This window comes from Rattus norvegicus, chromosome 19 (genome assembly GCF_021556685.1).
Source record: "Rattus norvegicus strain SHRSP/BbbUtx chromosome 19, alternate assembly SHRSP_T2T, whole genome shotgun sequence".
Taxonomy (NCBI): Eukaryota; Metazoa; Chordata; class Mammalia; order Rodentia; family Muridae; genus Rattus; species Rattus norvegicus.
The window spans coordinates 53,286,899-53,304,934 of NC_141552.1; the positions used below are offsets into that span (position 1 = coordinate 53,286,899).

An 18,036-nucleotide genomic window follows, 5' to 3' on the forward strand; every position below is an offset into this window, starting at 1 on the left:
AATTGATGCTTGGGTTTCTTGTTTCCTTTTGGGGGTACTGCAGGAGTTTGTGGTAAATGCTTTATACCTGCAGTTGCTATGTTCCAGCTCTACACACAGGCTGGAGGGGTTCACAGTCCCTGGGTCCACTAGGGCGCTCCGTGTAGGTCTGGGTTGTGGGTTCTATTGCAGAGTGGTAGCACGGTTGCTATCCCATGTCTGGGTATAGATTGTCCCCATCTCCTCTCACACAGCTCAAGCTGTGTGTCCCTGACTAGGACACTTGTGTGTGTGCCTCAAGGGATTCCAGTAAAGAGCCCAAGAGCGCTGCAGTCAACACGGAAGCCTCACCCTTCCCTCAGCGTCCCCCACCCCAGACTGACCCTGTGCTTTGCCAGTTCATATTCACCTTGGGAAGGGGGACAGCTGGGCTGGTGGGTACCAGTACCTGATGTCACCCCCAGTTGTTTGTGGAGCGTTCCTCGCGGATTGGTTGGTATTTGGGCATTATTGGTTGTTAAATATTATGGATTTCAACCCTGGCTTCAGAGCGACAGAATCCTAATGCTTTTATTGAATTTCTCCAAACCCAGGGGAGGAACCACAGCCAATCTTTCTGTGTGTCTCCGTCTCTTATTTTTCTCTTCCTCATCCAGCCATTTCTACTCATCAGTCAACAGCAGAAGATGGTGGTTTCCCCATAGCTTCCAATTATTTTTTATTTCAAGCCCATGGCAGAGCAATGCAAGTCTCTGAACTACAATTTAGAGCTCTTGCAGGGGAGAGTCTCTGAGTTGGTGAAGAGCAGCGTCTGTCTCTGTTTCAGCCACTGTGTTTAGGAGGTTATGGGCACACGATATGAGCACATTCAGTATGACCCTGTAAGTGACAAGATGTGGGCAGTTATTTGAGAAGGGTGCTGTTTTGGGTGGCTTCTGAAATTACCCTCAAGTATAGCTTATTCCTGGTGACACGTGTCTAGGCCATCCTCTCCCCTTAAATAAGGGCTGGCCTTAGAGTCTCGAGTCTACTCCATAGGTGGGATTAACCGGTAAGATGCCATCTCTAAAGTTAGGCTACAAGACCAGGCCCTGAATCTCATTCACATTCCTCCTGGCTTACCTTTGCTGGCTCTGATAAAGGAAGCTATCACATGTGTCCCCTGGCAAAATCTGTGAGGCAAAGATGTGAGGATGGCTTCTGGTCAAATGTCAGCAGGGAACTATCCTGTCAACACCCAATGGAAAGATCTTGCCAGTAGACCCTTCCCACTCAAGCCCAGCAATGTCTGCAGCCCTTGGAGGGACCTTAGCACCCTGCTAAGCCAGGCGCTAATCTCTGAGCCACAGAAACTACTGGAAAGCAGGCGCTGTTTTAAGCCACTTTGACTCCATCCTTTTACAATCTAAAGGACTAAAATTTAGGGCAGGTAGTTAATTATGCAGGCCTCGATGGCTAATGCAGGATTCCCACAATTGCAAAAGCTCTGAGGTCTGAGCTGTCATCTTGTACTTACAACGACAACATACCAACCTGTGAGTGTTTGCAAGAGTTAGAAAACCTCTGCAAGTCACACTGTCATTGTAGGATAGATAATAGTAACTCCTATAAGAGTGACTCCTATAAGGCTAAAGGAGATAGCGTGAGCCCAGAGAATGCAGTTAGTGAAGCGATACAAAATGAATCCACAGACTAACTAATATTAACTCATTAGCTATTATAAATTAACATTTACACGGTCAGTGAGGTTTGGTTAGATGCCTGCCTGACTTTTTAGGAACTGGAGGGCTGGCTCAGTGATTAAGAGTGTGCACTGATCTAGCTCAGTGGTTAAGACTGTGCACTGATCTAGTTCAGTTTCTGGCACTCGTTTTGTACAGCTCACAGCTCCAGGATACCCAACGCCCTCTTTTGGCCTCCTCATGTACTTGCATATCTGTGTACATATACAGAGACCTGCACACAAACACATAAATACACCTTAAAGATGTAAAGAAATCTTAAAGAGCCTTCACGTGCCTGCTAAGCCTGCTTACATGGGCTATTGGTACCCTGGCTTCCTCTTAGAAACATCTAGAGAATACTATGACCCTTCCAGAAATGATCTAGAAAAGAACATAAAACCTCAACTAATCCACATGAGGTAAATAACTCCTTAACTACACAACGGTGGACTATATTCATGTTAGATATAGTATAGCAAAGCACAAGTTTGTATCACAGAGAAGTTGACTAAAAGCAGATTCGAAAGCCCAAAAATATATTTGAATTGATAGAATTGAGCTTTTTTCTGCTGCTCCCTTCCACAGAAAGGCATCTGACAACCTTCCATAGCCAATTATTGAAATGCCAGGGCACCATGCAGGTGGCAATCCATCACAAAGACGGAGGCCGAGGACGGAGCTCACGAGGGCAATCGTCAATGCTTAAAAGGTCTCTGCCTTCTGAGGGCACAGCCCATGATATCAGCAGTTCCGTGGAAGCACAAATGCACGGCCACTGTGTTTGCGTTCTTCCCCGGGATGATGCTTTCCTTCCTCCCAGTGGAGGGAGATTTGCAGATTTTCCTACCTCATCTCACCTCACCTCCATCTTTTCTGTCCTCCATCCAGAAGCCAGCTCAAGCCCACATTTCTTACTTTCCAGAGCCATGACTCTGTTATAAGCATCCCCACATCTCCCTGCTACAGCATACACATTCTCGGATCAGTCTACCTACCGCTCTCCTTGGTTCACTCATCCTAGGGAGTGTCTTCCTTCCAGACTGCACGTAGGGATGCTTCCTAAGCAGTCCACATTTACTATCAAATGCCAAGCACAACACAAGCCTCTCTGGGTTAAGGATGCTTGTGCTGTTTGCTGAGAAAACAGTAGAGAACAGGTCAGAAAAGCATTAGTGAGATTGCTCTCCCTCCAAAAAAATCCAAAGCTCGCTTCGCATGTCCTGTCATTGTGTGTAGTTGGGGTCACCACAATCCATCACCCCCTCACCCCCTTCTTATGTCCCTAAGAATGCTAGAAGACATTGACACCTATACACGTGTGTGTGCATGTATGTATATATGCAGTCATATCTAAAGTGATACATTCTTAAAAAATCTGTCATGAAGTTAGCACATCCTTGTGTGAACATCATGAGATACACTTGCATAAGCTATCTACAATGTTGCTGGACATCCCAGCTTCATTTCTGTTGCTGAGCTAAAATACCCTGACAGAAATCAACTTAAGGGAGAAAGGGTTTATTTGGCTTACAAATTATAGGTCATTGTCTGTCACTGAGGAGAGTCAGGGGAGGAACCTGGAGCAGAAACCATGCAAAGCAAACTTGCTGGCTCAGCAGTAGGGCCACCTGCTTAGGGATTAGAACCTCCCGCAGTGGGCCAGACTCTCCTGCATCCATTAGCAATCAAGACAGTCCTTGGCAGACGTGCTTGCAGGCCCACTGGACCTGCAATTGAGACTCTCTTGTCTTGTGACAATAAGCTGTGTCAAGTTGATACTAAGACAAGGGGATATCTCAAAAGTAGACATCACTAACATCTTGGGGGGTGGTGAGGGTAAATTACACCAAAGGCTTCAGGGTGTTTGCTGAGCTCTTCCCACGTTTCTGCCCTTGGGCTATAAGGGGCAGATATAAAGCAATCTCCAGGCATCAAAATACTCACTGGAAGGAATGAAGGGCTTAGCCAAAGAGAATAGGAATTTACTGTTTTCCCCTTGACAGAGTAAAAGGAACTGAGCAGAGCTGTTGGGGTGAAACACAAGTCAGATGAACAGAACAACGTGGTCCCCTTGAGAAAGAGCAGACTTTAAAACAAACAAACAAACAAACAAACAAACAAACAAACAAACAAAAAAACCCGGGCAGAGCAGACCAAAGAGAGATGGGAGATGGAGGAGAAGGAACCTGAGGAGCCTTGGAAGACTTTGCTGCCATGGCTTCGAGCTTAGAGGAAATTACTAAGAACGTGAGCTCAGCAAGACACAGCAGAAACACAACGAAGCAAAAGCAGAAAACTTCAGTGATGGATTTCATGAGCCAAGAGGCGAAGAGAAAGGTCAAGGAGAGAACTAAAGCCGTGTTACTCTCATTTCTAAATCTTTTTTACTGTGGTAAGTGTTGTCCATATGAACGGGACTGAACAAACTCACATTTCAAAATGTTTGCAGACTTAGCACCTGGGAGCTAAAATAAAAATCTTAAAAATCACGATTAAGAAAGGGCATTAGTGGGACAGCCATAGTTTAAAATAAATGTTCCAAATGCACTAGTATGTGTAATGACAGCAAAGTGTGGCCAACTGGGAGAGAGTTACTATCTCATCCAATCTCTAGTAGTTGATACATAGGAGGCTGTAGGTGAAAGAGGAACATGCATTTAGATTTCTCTCTCTCTCTCTCTCTCTCTCTCTCTCTCTCTCTCTCTCTGTGTGTGTGTGTGTGTGTGTGTGTCTGTGTGTCTGTGTGTCTGTGTGTCTGTGTATGAAGAAACAGGGTCTTGCAAGTGCTGTACCATTTTAGGCCCTCCTGGCCTTTACATTTTTCAGACAGGATCTTACTATAATGCTCAGGTTGGCATTCAAGTCTCTATGTGGCCCACGCTGGCCTCGAACCTGTAATGTTCCTGCTTCCTGCCCATGCTTACCATCGTGATTCCCTGATATGATGGTGTTCTTGTCCATTTGGAAGTCTAAGCCTAAAATAAACTCTTCCTTCTACAAGCTGTCTTGGTCCCGATGCTTTAGTAGGCTACAGAATAAGAAACTAATGCAGGGTCCCATCCCTCAATTCCCATGGAAGAACTAATAAGACTCAATATAAGTTTAGGCAGTAACGGATCATATTCAAATCATAGCAGCTACTTCCCTGGCATCTTAAATTGAGTTGATGCCAGACATAGCTGGTATATGCCTATGGGCCTACACTGAAGATGGTGAAGATGGTGAGGCAGGGACACTACAGCAGAAGCTGAGTGAACTCATCTTGAACTACAGACAGAAAGCAGAAGGGAAGAACTGGGGATGGCAGGAGGCTTTGAAACCTCAGAGCCCACCCCAAGTGATGCACTTTCTCCAGGAAGGCCTCCCATCCTAAGCCTCCTCCAACCTCATCACCAACTGTGGACCAAGTATTCAAATGTGGGAGAACACGAGGGACAGCTCATTCAAACTACTACATACCCGGTGGAACACAGGTCTTGAATGGATCCACGCTTTTCTTATACAAATGATTTCTTATTCTTGTGGACTTGTATTAGTAGCTTCAGGGTTGTGACAAAGAAAATTCACCTTTCACATTTTTATCACATGACCCCTTCTGTTTTTCACTGAGTTGAGGCAGTATGAGGCCCTCACCAAGTAGGTACCATAACCATGTGTCTTAGACTATAATTCCCTCATATTCTCCCACATTTGAATACTTGGTCCACAGTTGGTGATGATGTTTGAGGACACTTGGGATGGGTGGCCTTACTGGAGAAAGTGCATCACTGGGGATGGGCTCTGGAGTTTCAGAGCCTCCTGCTATCCTCAGTTCTTTTATACCAACACAAAACAGACCAAGAAAGCATCCTAATGAAGATACTGAGTAGGAAGTTGGATACTGCAAGAAGAGACTGGATGATCAAAGACAGATCTAAGCTAAAGACACACTTTGTGGTCACTGGTGCTTAGGTGGTTTTTAAGGCTTGTGAATGGATGAGGTCTCTCAGGGAAGGCACAAGGAAGAGGGCTATGCTGGCTAGCTTTATGTTAACTTGACATAAGCTACAGTCATTTTGGAAGAGGAGACCTTAATTGAGAAAATTCCCCCACCACATTGGACTATAATGCATTTTCTTGATCGATGATTTGTGTGGGAGGGACCGCCAGCCCATTGTGGACAGTTCTATCCCTATGCTGCAGCTGGTGGTCCTCTAAGAAAGCAGGCTGAGCAAGCCAGTAAGCAACGCTGGTCCATGGCTTCTGCCTCTGGCTTCTTGCCCTGTTTGAGTTCCTGCCCTGGCTTCCCTCGGTGATGGATTATGATAAGCTGGAATAAACTCTTTCCTCTACAAGTTGATTTGGGTCATATTGTTTTATCACAGCAGTAAAATCCATAAGACAAGGGCCACGGAATGGGCACTGGTTCGCTCTAATACTAAGAAATCAGAGCCAGCTCTAGGGTATGTGTCTATGCTCCCAACACTCAGGTGGTTGAAGCAGGAAGACCAAGAGTTTGAAACAAGCCTGGGCTACCTAGCAAGTCTTAGGTTAGTCTGGGCTGCATAGCGGGAGGGAAGAAGACTGGACTAGAGAGTCAGTAAGGAGGAGAAGAGACTTAGGGCTGGTGTTTGGGACTCCAAGTAAAGTACTATTATCTGTGGCAAGCAAGAAATCAACTGTATCAAAGACAATGGAAGGATCAAAGAAAGTTGAGTCCCAAGGCTCATCCACCATACTTAGATGTGCAGAAGCCACGGTGACAGTAAATAGGAGAGTTGGATAGCTGATTGGGGGAGTCTTCGGAGAAATAGAAAGGACACAGAACAGCATGGAGAATTTCCAAGAAGCTTTGCTGCAGACAAGTAAAGAAGGGGGCGGAGCTGGCTGAAATGCTGAGAACATATCTGTCTATCCTACTTCTGAAGGAAAGGTAACCTTGAGAAAACTCTCAACTTCTCGGCTTGTTTCCTTGTCTGCCAAACGAGGACAGCATTCATTAAATCATTCCTTCATTTAACAAACATTTATTGATTGCTTACTATGCGCCACAAGCCAGGAGTGCTTAGATCAATATTCCCCGTGTCCTTTCAAAGCCCACAGTCTCACTGCAGCCTAATAGAAGGGGAACAAAGAATTGGAATACTTAGAGACAAATGCCACATTCCCACTGTAGGGAGAAAGAGGAGTCACATCTGACCTGGTGGGGGTGGGAATGTCTCCTCAGCACATGGACTCACCATGAGCAAGAATAAAATCTTGGAAAGCACAAGATACATGGCATAGGGGGAGGGAGACAGAAAGGGGTCCGAGAGAGTGGCAGAAAGAGAATCAAAAATCTCTTGGGACTATGCATGCCACCTAGAATACCACTGCACTACCCTGCCCTTGACACTGCTCCCTAGTCAGTCTCTGCTGCTGGATTGGTCCATATTTGACTTCACTGTCTTTCCCCTGAATTTTCCTAAGCAGCCACCATCTTTCATCAGGACTCGGCCTCCGAGATAAAACCAACTGCTTGTCTACTGCCAGCTTCTATGCCAGCAACGTGCTAACCACAAAACACTTTCCCCAGATGTAACGTGGTGTTAGTGTTGCCCATTAATGATGTGAAATACAAACCCAGTTCAATACAGACGGTTCAGAATTTTAAGTGTATTTTGGTGAACATTCACCAACATATAGTCCATTTTAATAGTCACAAAATCTCCTTTTAAGGTGGATACGAGATGGGTGTGCATTCCTGAAAATTATTTGTGTGTGTGTGTGTGTGTGTGTGTGTGTGTGTGGTTTAGCTGAACAAAGAAACTATTTGTACAATGGGTTGGAGTTCGGATGGATTTAGGAACAGAGGACATGCTCTTTCTGTTCATGTTTTAAAGCTTTAGGAAGTATTTTTTTTATACAGAGTGAAGAGAAAAATATAACACTGCTGTATCCACTTCCCCAAATTTTAAAGTACTGATATTTGCTATTGCTTCAGGGCTTAATAAAAAGAATAAGACATTACATATCCAACGGATGTCCTTTGCACCCCTTTCCTAGGACCGAGTCCCTGAACTTTCCTGAAAGACACTCTTCTCTCAAGCTTGCTGGATACCTACCTTATTCATGTCTGGATAGCAAGTCTGTGTCTGTTTGTACCCAAACACACTGAACAGAATTACTTCCTGTGTTTTTAAACTTACATTAATGTTAGAAATAAAGCACCATGATGATTCCTAATAATGAGTAGTAATGAAGCCAAAATGGCTTTGTGGCCTTCCTGCCTCATCTACCAGCTTGTGAACGCCTCCAAGGTTATGATACACTTGTTCTGCAGTGTACAGCCTGTCCATCTCCCCTTGAAACCAGTCCAAATTGTTAAAGTCAGCATGCAGACAGAGCAGACAGAGTCTCAGTGGCAGGTACGAAGTCATTTGGTCTCAGTCATCTTCTCTCTCCTCTCCTCCAGCTCCTCTCCTTCTCCTTCTTTCCTCCCCTACCTTTCTTCCCTTCCCTGCTCTACTGATGACTTTGAATATATTAAGGAAAAGTAGCAGAGAGAGAAAACTCTGCAAAGGAGGTCTGAATTTAGCACTCTAGCTTCCAAATCTTCCTCCTCCCCCTTCTAGTTTTTTTTTTTTTGCTAGGCATAGCTAGCACCTACCAAGTGAGCACTTGGCGGTGTCTGGTAATCCTAACACCACCTTGGTCTTTCCTTGCCCAGGGTTACAAGGCTAGGCTGTGGAGAGTTCAGCCCAGGCACTCAACTGCAGGAGCTGCTGTGCTTCACCACTCACCGACAGGAGTCATGTGGATCCCAGTGGGCCACGGTACTACGTGAGCTCTTAACACTACAACTCCCCAAGGCCAGTGCTTTAACACGTTGGGCATTGATTCCAGTTAAAAATAAAGTACCATGATGGTTCCTAACTTCCTTTGGGAAATTTGTTTGACTTTTTCTCTATTGGCCCTAAGTCTTTAAGAACAAAAATGGTTATTCCTTTGTCTGGTGAGGATTTCCTATTGCGGCAGAGTGGGGGTGGAAGTCTAATCTTCATGGTCCTCTGTATCCTGGCTCCTCTTTATTTTCTCTGGATTGAATTTCTTCCCACTGTCAAATTCACGCGCCGAAGACCTAATCCCCCATGTGATGTGATTTGAGGTTGAAGATTCTGGAAGGTGTATTGTTCCTCGTCTTTTCTCCCGCCCATCCTTCCTTCTCATCCAATGGCAGGCCTCGTTCTATCTTGTACTTGCCTTCACCTGCGTAATGACATCATCCTATACTCTCCAATGGCTAAAAAAGAAAACACCGAAAAGTTGCATTATGGGTAGGAGTACAAAATGGTGGAACACTTCAGAAATCTGGGGAAGTCTTAAGTTACACACACAACAGCGGCAATAATTATCTTCTCTTGGTCGTGATGCTGCGGAGAAGCTGACGTACTGGATGAGCCAGTTTTCCCACACCTGAATCTTTTACTCAAGAATAATGGAAACATATGCTTCCAACAACATATTAGAAACTCTGCAAGCAGGTTCATTCATAATATCACTAGTCTAGAAACTAAGCAGGCACCTTCCAGTCGGAGAGTTATTAAAACCAACCCACAGAATGACAACCCCCTGCAATATAAATTTTAGAGACATCAGACAATATGGATGAATACATTTTAAATAATAAATTGAAGAAGAAGAGGCTGGGAACAAAGAGTCAAACTGTGATGACTGAATTATGTGAAATTCTAGACTAGACCGTCTAAACTAGGGTGATGGGAAATACATTGAGAGCTACTTCTTGAGGGTGGAAAACGAGGAAGGAACCTTAGGGAATATTTCTAAAACATTCAGTAGATATTTGCTTGCCCCACAAGAGGTAATTCGTGCCTCATAATGTAAATAAGGCCAAAACCCATAGCTAACAAAATCATGGACTCTAAGGGAGAATCCACTGATTTTTTTCCCCCATAAATGGTCAAGTTGCCAAACCGCCCCCTGAATATTTATGCCTGTAGATCGCTGTTTTTCCCAGTCGTCAGAAAAGCTTCTTACCGCAGTGGATGGTGGTTAATGCAGACTCATGTCTGTTCAAAGTTCTGAGAAGTGACCGGGCACTCAGCAATAGATGGGCCATCTATACAACACCTGCTCCCCAAGGCTCAGGGAACTTTACAGGAGAGGGGGTGAAAAGACCATAAGAGCTCCAGGATGGGTAAAGTGCTGTCCTTTAAACATGACTTGACTGTTACACTTAGGAACTCACAGCAGCTGTGGCTACCCACAGTCTAGTCGCAAGGGAGTAACCCAAGCCTGAGAAACCCTCCTCTGGTAGCACTGGCTGACCTGGAACTCTCTATGTAGACTAGGGTGAGCTTGAACTTAGAGATCTGCTTCCCTCTTGACTCCCGAGAGCTGGGATCAAAGGCTTGTGGCACTACACCGGGTGATTTTTTTTCTTGCCTTATTAATATGTAAACACGTTAAGTGATGATACTAACTCGTTTCCTTTCTTTGGTTTTGAACTCAAGCTATCCACTGAGCTCCAATTTTAATGCAGTCTCTCCTAGGAACTAGCATCTACCCAAGGTAAACCTTCGGGTTCCAAAACACAGTTCCGTTGCCATGGCGACCCGCAGAGAAGGAAGCATTTCTCTGCACCAGAGCTCAGAGCCTCTAGTTGCTATCCTGAGTGACGGCAACGCGCGGGATAGCTCGGCCTCCTGGAAGGCGCCTGCGCAGTGTGGCTGTCGGCATCTTGCAGCCGATGGGGGCGTGGCCTGGAGGAGGCTCTGGCTCCAGTTGCGCGTGCGCGGGTCCGGGCAATCGTCTAAGCGCTCCCTCCTCCTTGTCGGTGACTCGGGTGGTCGGGTACGTAAAGGAGACGTCAACCCCGGAAGCTGTTCCCGGGAGCGGAAGTAGCGGGTGGCTCGCTAGCGTGAGTGAGGACCGCGTGTACCGTGCTACTGCTCCAGCCCGTGCGGCTCTGGTGGGCGTGGGCTGGAGGAATGCGGACCCGACTTCTCGGTGAGTGACAGTCCCGGGTTAGCTGCGGGCCAAGGGCGGGACTGCTCGGATGCCTGTTTGAGCTATGGCTGTCCCGGGTTCGGTGTGAGCAGTGCACATGCCCCAGTGTTTTTATTTCGAAGGAAAAGTTGGCGGGAACTCCCTGATGTTCATTTAGACCTGACAGCTGTTGAGAACTTAATGACTTTGGTGTTGGACTTACAGATTTTACAATCATTTCCTTGTGGCTTTGGACAGAAAGCTTCCTGCTTTCCTCCTGGAGCCTGCAGAATAATACAGTTGATACTGATTAACGTCACAAATGCCACTCCATTGAGTGCTCGATGAAAGGCACGGAGGTTAACATACTGGGAGATCTGCACATGCACTTTGGAAACGACATGCATTTAATTGAAAAAAAAAAGTTTTAAAGTCTTGCATTGAAGTGCTGGGGTGAGATTGAAATGCGTTGTTCTGTTCAGAGTTTTGTCTTTTGGGCTAAGTGTAACATTCGTTCATTTATCCAGTTAATGCTAGTGGACTTTCACTGCCCACTAGCCACTGTTGGAACCTTTTGGGGTGTAGCATGTAAGCAAAAGATCCTGCCCTGCAAAAGTGAGGAGATTGCATTCTAGTTTGGGGAAGACAAATCACAAACAGAACACAGGGGGGAAAATAAGTGACAAACCTGAATGCCATGGGAGAAAGTGAGGTAAGGGGCATTGGGAGCCGGAGATGCAATTTAAAAATAAGTATGTTAGGATAGACTTCACAGAGTAAATTGCCTTCAAGCAAATACTAGGAGGAGATGAGGGAATTAACTATATACATAGTTGGGGAAATCAAGCCCAGGTAGAGATTGCCTTTTGGTATTGGGCAAAGTGTTGCAACGTGGGTCTTCAGTGAACAGCAGGTTTGTGTAACTGGAGTGGAATGAGTCAGGGGGTGGGAATGTTAAGAATTAATTGGACATAAGGCTCAGTCAAGTACAGTCAGGAACATCGGAGTATTTGTATCCCTGTGGTTGTTTGCAAGTGAAGGTAATTATCTACTTAATTTCGGTAGGATTTCACAGTTTAACCACAGCCACTAATTAGTATGTGAAGTTAATGACTAAAAGTAGACTTTTTCCAAAATAGAATGTATTTGAGATCTAAATATAGCTTCAGTTCCCAGCAAGCACAGCGTGAATCGAGACAGATGAGCTTCTTGTAGTAAATTTTTGTTTGCTCTTACGTAGGAGTTTTGTGCATGCAAAAACACCCTGCTTTTGTCTTCTCTTGGAAGCTTTCCTGATTACAGTTTCTAACTGTTAAATGCTGCTGCCGTTGGTGACATTGAGTCTCTACTCACAGTGGACTTCTAGATAGTTGTGGCAAGGAAGATGACCAACAAAGGCACCCACTGCTTTAAGGGGCTTACAGACTTGTGGACCAGATGAACACAGGATAAAGTACAGGATGAAGAGGGATGGGAAGGTTTGCTCAGAGGACAGGACTAAGGAAGTCACATGTGTGGTCAGAACTAACTTTTACTTCTCAGTTCTAGATTTCCTTTGAGTCCATCTTGCCCAGCATACAAAGGAACGCGCCGGAAGCATCATTTTCACCTTGAATGTCTGCTTTTTGTGGGATGGTGATTTTAGTTGTCAGGTTATTTTTTTTTAATGCCTAATGAATTTTATGTCTAACCATTTATTGGATGAATTGACTGTGACATCAGGGCAGAGCATGAACTGAAAACTTCAGCACTACTCAATTCATTGTCAGGTGACATATGACACTCAGTGGTCCACTTGCTGGAATTTAGCCTCTGTCTGTCCAAGATAGATGTTTCTGGTTTCCTAGGCAGTAGGGGTTCTGTTGCTGATGATGATGCTTTTATTAGGGGTTTTGGGTTTTGTTTTGTTTTTGCATTTATCTCTTATGTGAGTGTACATGTGTGGGCGTACCTGCAGGCGTCCATTCTTGTTCTTGCACCACATGGGTTTGCAGGATTGAACTCAGGTCGTCAGAGGCTTGGTGGCAATTGTCTGTACCTGCTGAGCCATCTTGTCAGCCCGCCAGCCAGTTTTAAGTTTTGTTTTTGACATCTGTTACATTTTAGGGATGGAAGAAATAATTAGATCTTACAGGATAAGTATGGGCTGTCTAACAAAACAAGTGGAAGGCAGGAATCTGAAAGATACACCAGGGAAAACATTGGGCAATTTTAGCGTCACCAAGCGGGGCAATGGTTTAAGTACAATTTCATTTACAAATAGTGTAAGATACGCATTGGTCAGCTTTACACTGCTGCAACAAAACACCTACATGTACTAGGAGAAAGGTTTATTCTGGCTTCCGGTTTCGGAAGTTTCAGATGGTGGTCAGTTGGCTCATTGCCATTGGCCATGTGCTGAGGCAGGACATGGCGGAGAGTGCATGCAGGAAAAGGGCTATTCACCTCCTGGCAGCCAGGAAGGGATAGCAAGGACAGGGGTCCTAATAGCTACTCCATAACCTAGCTTCCTTCCATTAGGCTCCGCCTCTTAAAGGTCCCTGTCCTCTGAGTAGCAATGAGAACTGGGAACCAAACTTTTCACTCAAGGGTCTTTGGGCAGCGTTTCAGATGGAAGCTATAGCTAGAATAGTAGGTGATGGCTTATGTTGATGTTTGGTACCACCAAGGTCTCAGGGAACGGTCATCAAAAGTGTCTAAAACAACCTTGTAAGAGGGTAAGTCGCTGGCAACAGAGAGGCTTGAGCAGGCCGGGCTCCAGTGTAGAAGACACCCTGTAGCCAGGAAGGTGGGCTATAAAGGAATTACAAGGGCCAAAGGGAGTTTGATTTTCAGTCACATTCGGGGTGAAACTGAAGCAAGAACATGTGTCTACAGTACGTGTGTTGTGTCTAATCTGAGGACAGAGCTTTGGGGAGGAGCCAGGGGAGTTGCTATGGCAAAAGCTGCGGCTTCGCTGCTAAATATTCTCCATTATGTGCCACCTCTTAAATAATTTGAAAGATCAGTATTTTAAAATAAGGGAAAAAAAATTGAACCCAGGAATAAAAGGTGTATTTTCCAGGACATTGATTAATCTGTAAGGAATTACAGATTAATTCCAGCTCTTCTGGAATCTGAGCCCAGGACCGATCACTGTCTAGGCCTCTCCCTTTATTCCATTCGGCTTTGCTTTAGAACAGCATGCTGACATTGGCCTTCACATTGTACTGGATCTGTCGACACGTGACCAGATTTGCCCCAGTGCTGTCTCACTCACTGTAAAGGTGGCTCGCATAACCTTCCGTTCTGTCTTCCCAGGTTTTTAACTTGGTCTGAAAATGAGCAAGCGCAGGAAGCGTCCAGCTCAGCAGCCAGCGAGCCCCGAGACCTTCAGCCCAGACGCTCTCAATGCCGTGTCTGAGCTCTTCGCCAAGAACTTTTCCTACTGTAAGCCACTCGATCACGAGTGGCAGTTACCAGCTCCCGCCGAGAGCTTCACCTGCGAGCACGTCGAGTTCCAAGCTTTCCTTGACTTGAAGAACTCCCTGAACGCAGTGAAAAACCTCCTGTGCGATAAGGAGCTGGACGGCTGGCACAGGCACACCGCCTTCACCAACAGGGCGGGGCAGATCATCGCCCACGTGAGAAAGGCCGTGAACGCAGAACTCTGCACTCAGGCCTGGTGCAAGTTCCAGGAGATCTTGTGCAGTTTCCCACTTATCCCGCAGGAAGCTTTTCAGAGTGGAAGACTGAATTCTCTGCACCTGTGTGAAGCCCCAGGCGCTTTCATAGCCAGCCTCAACCATTACTTAAAATCCCACCGGTTCCCCTGTGAATGGAGCTGGGTAGCAAATAGCCTGAACCCATACCACGAGGCCAACGACAATCTTAGGATGATTACGGACGACCGGCTGATTGCAAACACCTTGCACCGCTGGTACTTCGGCCCAGATAACACTGGTGATATCATGACCCTGAAGTACCTGACCGGGCTTCAGGACTTCCTCAGCGGCACGTCTCCCATTCACTTGGTCACTGCTGATGGGAGTTTTGACTGCCAGGGAAACCCAGGCGAACAGGAAGCTTTAGTCTCCCCTTTGCATTACTGTGAAGCTGTCACTGCTCTGACCACCCTTGGAGATGGTGGCTCTTTTGTTCTAAAGATGTTTACGTTGTTTGAACACTGTTCTGTGAACCTCATGTACCTGCTAAATTGTTCCTTTGACCAAGTTCACGTTTTCAAACCTGCTACTAGCAAGGCGGGAAACTCAGAAGTCTACGTGGTGTGTCTCTGCTATAAGGGAAGAGAGGCTATTCGTCCTTTGCTATCTAGGATGGTGTTGAACTTTGGCACTGAGATGACCAAGAAGGCGCTCTTTCCCCATCATGTGATCCCCAAATCCTTTCTTGAGCGACACAGAGAGTGTTGTACACTCTTCCATAGATACCAGTTAGAGACTATCTCTGAGAACATTCGTCTTTTTGAGTGCATGGGGACGGGGGAGCAAGAGAAACTGAATAACTTAAGGAACTGTGCTGTACAGCATTTTATGCAAAAGTTCCAACTGAAGCCCCTTTCTAGAAATCACTGGCTCGTCAAAAAATCCACTCTTGGCTGCAGTACAAACACAAAATGGTTCGGACAGAGAAACAAGTATTTTAGAACCTATAACGAACGGAAGATGCTGGAAACCCTTTCGTGGAAGGATAAAGTAGCCAGGGGATTCTTCGATAGTTGGGCGGAGGAACATGTCGTCTATCACCCCGGGCAGAGCCCCCTCCTAGAAGGGAGTGCTTCCAGCCTCGAGTGCCACTCGTGGTGCATTCTAGAAGGCAAGAAACTGCCGAAGGTGAAGTGTTCTCCTTTCTGTGATAGTGAAATTTTAAAGACTCTTAATGAAGCCATTGAGAAGTCCTCAGGAGAAGCTTTGAGTGTGGAGTCCAAGGTCAGCCCCAAGCAGCAATACCGCTGTTGCCAAATCTTCTCGGAAGAATCGGTGTTATCCGAGTTGCTGAGCCTTACCAAGTGCCTTCAGGAAGAGCAGGGTGTAGAACCCAGCAACCCCATCAGGTGCCTGCTTGTGGGTTCACCCACTGTCCGCGATCTCCAAATGTACACGGCCCTGGAAGTCCAGCTTCTGGAGTCCGTCGAACTTACTGCCTTCAGCTGTTCACTGCTCCATGACGGTGACCCCGCCTACCAACATTTGTTTTTGAATTGCCTGCTACACTCCCTGAAGCAGCTTCACTCGGGAGATGTGATGATTTTGCCCATCCTTTCCTGCTTCACAAGGTTTATGGCTGGCTTGACCTTTGTCCTCCACAGCTGTTTTAGATTTATCACATTCTCTTGTCCCACATCGTCTGAGCCCCTCAGGACCTGTGCTGTCCTGCTATGCATTGGTTATCAGAACCTTCCAGATCCAGTTTTTCAGTTTCTGCAGAACGTTAACGAACTCTTGGGCACTTTGCTCCACCCCGGTGCCCCCCAGCAGGTTTTACAGTTTGTACCAATGGAGGTGCTCCTTCAGGGGACACTGCTTGATTTTTTGTGGGATCTGAATGCTGCCATTGCTAAAAGGCATTTGCATTTGATTATCCAAGGAGAGAGAGACAAAGTCATCAGCAGCCTCGAGTTGTAAAATTGAACATGGCGTTGTTGATGTGTCGTTTTGCAACTTAACACTTTGATTCCATTTTACCTGCCCTATTTATTTAATAATTTTCATCTTGGAGAAATGCCAGTTTGTGTATTAAAGGACATTAATTATGGAAAGTCATAGCTTGTTCTGATCAGAAGGACATAGGACTGGTAGGTACAGCGTTTTTGTGGTAGGAACCATGCTCTGATGGTGTCCAGCCTCTAATCATGTGACATCCGTGTGTGCTCGGGGTGACTACACGCTTGCTTGCATATGCAGCTGAGCTGGTCTTATCCAGCCTAGCACCGTGTGCCTTCATCCAGACATCATCCCCCCACTGATTCCTCTCTGTCTGATGCTGTTAATGGTGAGGTTAGTCATGACAGGAGGTGAGTCACTCTTGGCCACCGCTCTTTACCTGGAAACACTTGACACATCTGGATTTCAGGGATCTCTATACCAGGTTTCTTGATAAGTGCCGTTCCCTGCTTTTAGATTGATGGTTCGGTTTTCTTTGAATTGATGTGAAATACGGAGTTTTTGTGTGACTTTTTGCGAGCTATAAGTATCCAACCAATCAAGCCAAAACCAAAGGTCATTTCTGTACAGTGAAGATTGTGTCTAGCACTCCTTTGTTGTGAAAAGCTTCCTTCAGCAATGTTGGCATTTTCATTGTCCTGGAAAGATGGTTCTAAGGCTCGTGTAAAGTCTCCTGTGGGTGACAGCAGAGTGCGGTGGTCACGGAGAACACTTGAGGGAAATGTAACACTTCCAGAATGACAGCTGGACACATTGTTAATCTTTGCCGTTTATTTTTTTCAGTACGAAAATAGCACTTTACTAAGATTATCCGTGAGATAGATATTTTATCAATTTTATTTGATTTTGTTGAGTAATATATATTTAATAATATAGTGAACTTTTCTAGCAACAGGTTAATTCTTCATCACTTTAAAGTTTTTAGATGTCATGTAAATGTTTAGGTATTTTCTGTTCCTTAAAAACATAGAAGTATTCTGCCATGTATCCAGTTAATAAATTTTTCATGCTCTTCTATTTTTGAGTTCCATTACAATTCACAAATAAAGCCTTCAGCAGGTATGTTTTGTGTTTGTTTCATTAAAAGATAATCATAATGGGAATTTAAAAAGGAAGGGTGACTGGGAGTTAATACTGCATTTCCTTTCGTGTGCAGTCATGAAAAGTTATTCCTTCAACCTTGTATTTATGGGAAATCTTCAGGAGAGAATTTGTACACTTCAGGGAGTGAGGGAGGGGAGCCTGGCCTGGCAGTGAAGGTCTGAGGTGGTTTCTTTCCGAGAACTTCATTTCCTACTAGTGACTTGATGTGGGTGGTTCCGTTAGCTGCAGTTTAATAGCAAATTGGTTACCACAAGAGAAACTGTCCTTGGGAGCTGTTTTGCTGCCTTGTAGTAATAATGGGGTTTATTTTAGGACTAAGTAAAACTTGCTTTTGTAGTGTGTCTCTGTGTGTGTGTGTGTGTGTGTGTGTGTGTGTGTGTGTGTGTGTGTGTGTACACGTGTGTGTTAGTATGTGCATGTACCTTGAGGTTCTGGAGGCCAGGAGAGTGTGGACCCCCTGGAGCTGGAGTTATAGGAGGCTGTGAGCCACTCGATGTGGGTTCTGGAAACTAAATTCCAGTTCTGCAAGAATAGCAAATGCTCTTAACTTCTGAGTCCCTAAAACTTACTTTCTAAGTCCACCAAAGACTGAATTTCAA

The 18,036-nt window shown here is 45.4% G+C and overlaps 1 protein-coding gene and 1 long non-coding RNA gene across 2 annotated transcripts; one reads left to right on the forward strand and one right to left on the reverse strand.

Moving 5' to 3' along the window:
• Positions 1–388: 388 nt before the first annotated feature.
• LOC134483364 (uncharacterized) lies at positions 389–10,358 on the reverse strand. Its single transcript, XR_015643628.1, has 4 exons — positions 10,166–10,358; positions 8,925–8,964; positions 2,699–2,838; positions 389–858 (listed from the first exon to the last, which is right to left on the reverse strand). It is a non-coding gene; the product is annotated as an uncharacterized LOC134483364 (long non-coding RNA).
• A 202-nt stretch (positions 10,359–10,560) lies between these two features.
• Positions 10,561–17,392, forward strand: Cmtr2 (cap methyltransferase 2). The gene is given in 2 exon segments (NM_001106186.1): positions 10,561–10,691; positions 13,971–17,392. A coding segment is annotated over 1 exon segment (2,304 nt). The 5' UTR covers positions 10,561–10,691; positions 13,971–13,990; the 3' UTR covers positions 16,295–17,392.
• Positions 17,393–18,036: the final 644 nt, after the last annotated feature.